Raw genomic sequence first — 5,110 nt, 5'->3', positions numbered from 1 at the left:
CAACATTTTACCAGGGTGAAGGGGGGAGGTGCGAAAAAATTTCCAGTCCTTGAATGGTGTGAAGTAAAAGTGCCTTCAAAGAATCCCACCAGAATGGCACAGGTGGGCATAATGGGTCTGTCTCATCGTCAAAGGACCCAAGGAGTCTAAAGGAAACTCTAACTACAACACCCAAATGCCACAAAACCTTAGTTATTAATACAAACTAGCATCCCTGCCTATCTGTCACCATCTCATCTTAAAAAACTTGTGAAAATACGTAATCCTGAGGAGACTTCAATTAGGTATAAATACCAGCAGCCAAAGGAGGTGCAGCACATTGTTCTGATCATCTGAAGATCAGCTATTAGAAGAGAAAGATCAGTTAAGCTCTTTGGACCCGATCAACTTGATACAAGAACTTCTGATTTCAACTTCTTTGGCTTAACTCTCTCTGAAACGATGAAATATACAAGTTATATCTTGGCTTTTCAGCTCTGCATTGTTTTGGGTTCTCTTGGCTGTTACTGCCAGGACCCATATGTAAAAGAAGCAGAAAACCTTAAGAAATATTTTGTAAGTATGGCTTTTTAACAGTACTTTTTTGTGGTTGAAAATGACTGAATATTGACTTGCTGTAGCATCTCTGATAGACTGTCCTCTCGTACGCAGTCATTTTGAGATCTGGTTTTATTTTGTTAATTATTGACTGGATGAGTTTCTTGACTACATAATCTAGATATTGTTTTAACCTTCTGCTCAGTTTGTATAGAGACTTAAAAGGGATTTATGAATCTTCCCAAAGATGGGCATAATATGGATATGAAGCATAATGATGTTAATAATTTTGTGGTGAGAACTCATTCAGATGTGATAAGTCAAGGAGTATGCATATTGAAAAAAATGATTGGCTATTAGTTTTTGACTTCTCAGACTCTAAGGTCAAGATTAGCATTCAAAAGTTAATAGGAAACGTTTACAAATTAAAGTAAAAAAGGTCCTTAAAGTTTTGGCTTAAAAAAATCACTGATAGGTGATTTTCTCCAAAAAGTTATTTCAACATTCTGCTGCTCTATGTATATTACTTGTGAATTACTCCTGAACTTAGTTGCTCACTGGGATTTTGTAGGAATTATGATTCTGGCTATGGAATGTTTAAAATTTTTAAGTGAGTTTTTTGAGTTTCTTTTAAAATTTTATTGATGGTTAATGAAAAGTTTTTACATTTTAAATATTTCATTATTTATTTAAAACTTAGTTATTATAATTATAGCTGTCATACTAATATTCAGACATTCACAATTAATTTTATTCCTACAACACAAAATCAGACCACACACACACACACACACACACACACACACATTTGGAACTATCTTTTAAAGTTGACATAATACCCTACAGGAAGGCATAGTAGATGTAATAGAAACCTGTGCCATTGGGGGGCAGTATTTTATAGTGGGGTGGCTTTGCTGTTTTTTGTTCTGTATTTTTTAGCCTAGCTTGAAAATACTTTCTTTAGCCTACTATAGTTTTTGAGACCCTTGGAGTATCATCAGCTTTGTTGAACTCCTTTGTGACATTGCAATTTAATGGTTATATTGGAAAATAAAAAAGCTAAAAGAGCATAGTAGTCTTTGGCTATATCTCACATAAACATTTTGTGAACACTTATTGTTAGAACTAAGCAGAAGAATTGAAAAGGAAATCAGTGAATATTGTCACATCTGAGTTCAATGAAACTTGAAATATATTTTTAAGACAATTTATGGGCTAATTGTAAACCCTTTTTTTTTTCCAGAATGCAGTTGATCCAGATGTAGCAGATAATGGAACTCTTTTCTTAGACATCTTGAGGAATTGGAAAGAGGTAAGCTGAATATTCCCATTTGGCTAATTTTCCTGTTGCTTGCTTTCTGATGGATAAATACACATCATCCTCTGTTTGTGTTCTTTCCTTCCAAGGAGAGTGACAGAAAAATAATGCAGAGCCAAATTGTCTCCTTTTACTTCAAACTTTTTAAAAACTTCAAAGATGACCAGAGGATCCAAAAGAGTGTGGAGACCATCAAGGAAGACATTAATGTCAAGTTTTTCAATAGCAACAAAAAGAAATGGGATGACTTCGAAAAGCTGACCAATTATTCGGTAAGGCTCTTTAAATTCTTTCTTTGGTTTCATTGCGGAAGGTCTTGCAAAGCATTTGTTCTCCAGAAAGTAGACATTAGCTATTTAACAGTTGCTAAAGCTATGAACTCAACCCGTAGCTGAAACTCTTACTAATTCTATTTGTGTTTGGATGACTTTGCAAAGCCAGTATGGGAATCACTGAAGTATGTAATGTAGAAAAATGTGTAAAGACAGGTGAATTGACAAATCCAATGAAGAGGAAGTAGGTGAGGAAGTAGTGGGGAGTACTGAGAAGCAATTCTCTCATTGTCCTTTGCTCATATGATGGAAATTCTCTTACTTTGAATGAGAGGCTGTCTGTCTTAATGGAAAGAGCAGTGGGAGGAGCTGAGAAGATGTGTGTTCTCCTCCCATCTCAGCCACCAGGGAACTGTGATGAATCACATGGCTGGCTGGGGCTCAGTGCCCTCATCTTAAAAGGAAACTGTTAGGTTCACTGCATAAGTTTGATGACATTCTTTGCTCCAAAACTCTACAATGCCAAGAATAGAAAATGAGAATGAGATAGAAGAAAGCTACAGCCTTTGAGTAGGTACCAGTGCACCCCACTGCAAGTCTCTAGCCAACCTATCAGATTGTACTGCCTAATTAGAAGCAAGAATGGTTGCTGTTTGTTTTTAGGGAAAAATAGGTAGAATTTATACCTTATGAAAACATTGTTCTATCAAGTCTCTATCAACTTTCAGAATATCTCAGCTGGAGAACTCCTTAGACTCCTAAGTCATACCTCATGAACTTGTATCTTTAAATTATCTTTAAATTATGCCTTCTATAAACAGAAAGATAACATTGAGGCATAAAGACAAAACACGTTTTTCAAAATTTTATCTAGAAGACAAAGACCTCTAGATTCCTTTGGGATTGGCTTTGATATAAATGGGCTCAAATGAGAGCTCAAGCTGGCATTTGTGCTCTTAGGATTTGTGCTCAGCTTTCACTATTGCCGGGCCTGCCTCTCACTCCTCTCATGTGAACCCCCAGAAACTGAAAGGAGAGACATGGCAACAGGTCTCCTTTGGTTAGAAACTAGATACTCAGCACTTGCCACTAACCCAGTGGTGCCCCTGACTTACTGTTGAGTCCTGGATAAGTCTCTTAGTTTCTTGGTGATGATTTGAACACTGGAAAGTAAAACCTGTCACTTGCAAAAACACAGCTTGTAGAAAACTTTTTCTACTCTGCAGGAACTGGGCCTTAAAAAAGTGAAAAAAAAAATCTGTGGGTTTCTTCCTTCTGGAAGCTACAAACCTCCTGTTTCTTGATGGGCAGTCTTGAGTGAGCTCTATTAATTATTGTTCTCTTTGGCTCAGTTGCTAAGCTGAGGTATGTTATGCCCTTTTATAATTAGCCCTGTAGCCTGTAATCCCCCAGCCATCCTCAGAAATGTGGCGAGGTAGCCATAGTGTTCCCAAGATTAGAAAAAATATAATCGCAGAGTCAAGAGGAAAGTAAATGGTCCACATTTTAGGAAGAATGAAATCACCTAAATGGCCCTATTGGTTAGAGTGAGGAAATGCAAGTAGTTCAATTTGCTGGCCTAGAAGGTAGGGTACTGGAAAAGTTGTTGCAATTCCTAATTTTAAACTTTATATATCAGTAAGCAATATATAAATATGATTGGTGGTTATTTTAAAACCTATTATGGAAATTGAGAGACTGACCTAATCTGGGAGAAATTAAAAATTACAGTTTTCACTTGTTTTGGATTTGATGTTTTCTAGGGTACCTAACCTAGATCAGTGGTTCTCAATCTTAGGTGGATGTTAGAATCACCTGGGGAGCTTAGTGAATGCACAGGGCACAGTCCTTCCAATTCATGCCTCTGGATCTCTGAGGTCTTTATTAGGTTTCCAGGTTAATCTGCTATGCACAACAGTGAGAATCATTGACCTATAGTTACTCATTTGATACATACAGGAGAGACTAAAGTATAAAGTGATATAATTGGTAGATTGATGATAGAGAGGTCATAGAAACAGTCTTCTCTTCCTTTAGATGAGAAAATAGAGGTTCCAAAAGGTTAAGTAGCTGGCTCAAGGTCAGAATTATTGCACGCATGAGATTCAGATCCACCTTTTTACATTGACTCCACACCAGGGGTCTTTTCACTATATGATTTCAAGAATTCTATGGGAGTAGATTTAAAGATATGTGACGGACTCCACCACATCATTGCACAACTAGGAATGTAATTGTAATTTTAAGCCTCAACTGCTGAAGAAGTAAATATTGTATATTAAGGTAATATGGTCCATTTTTTTAAAGGAATAGTTTTATTTTCACTGACCATCATGCCATTAACTGAATATCCTGATGGCTTATATGCCTGAAATTAATTTTGCTCTTTTCTTTCCCAATAGGTAACTGACTTGAATGTCCAACGCAAAGCAGTACATGAACTCATCCAAGTGATGGCTGAACTGTCGCCAGCAGCTAAAATAGGGAAGCGAAAAAGGAGTCAGATGTTTCGAGGTCGAAGAGCATCCCAATAATGGTTGTCCTGCCTGCACTATTTGAATTTTAAATTTAAATCTATTTATTAATATTTAACATTATTTATATGGGGAATATATTTTTAGACTAATCAATCAAATAAGTATTTATAATAGCAACTTTTGTGTAATGAAAATGAATATCTATTAATATATGTATTATTTATAATTCCTATATCCTGTGACTGTTTCACTTAATCCTTTGTTTTCTGACTAATTAGGCGAGGCTATGTGATTACAAGGCTTTATCTCACGGGCCACCTAGGCAGCCAACCTAAGCAAGATCCTGTGGGTTGTGTGTTTATTTCACTTGATGATATAATGAACACTTATAAGTGAAGTGATACTATCCAGTTACTGCCTGTTTGAAAACTTGCCTGCATTCTGAGCCACTGCTTTAATGGTATGTCAGACAGAACTTGAATGTGTCAGGTGACCCTGATGAAAAC

At 36.4% G+C, this 5,110-nt stretch overlaps 1 protein-coding gene across 1 annotated transcript; it reads left to right on the top strand.

Annotated features, from left to right (window-relative positions):
• The first annotated feature begins 441 nt into the window (after nucleotides 1–441).
• Nucleotides 442–4,661, top strand: IFNG (interferon gamma). The gene is made up of 4 exons (NM_001112640.1): nucleotides 442–555; nucleotides 1,781–1,849; nucleotides 1,945–2,127; nucleotides 4,530–4,661. The coding sequence occupies exons 1-4, from the start codon at nucleotides 442–444 to the stop codon at nucleotides 4,659–4,661; spliced, it is 498 nt and encodes a 165-aa protein (NP_001106110.1).
• The last annotated feature ends 449 nt before the right edge of the window (nucleotides 4,662–5,110 follow it).

Source organism: Papio anubis, chromosome 9, assembly GCF_008728515.1.
Source record: "Papio anubis isolate 15944 chromosome 9, Panubis1.0, whole genome shotgun sequence".
NCBI classification, from domain to species: domain Eukaryota; kingdom Metazoa; phylum Chordata; class Mammalia; order Primates; family Cercopithecidae; genus Papio; species Papio anubis.
Note: the sequence above shows the minus strand (reverse complement) of the source record. Positions and strands in the feature narration are given on the sequence as shown.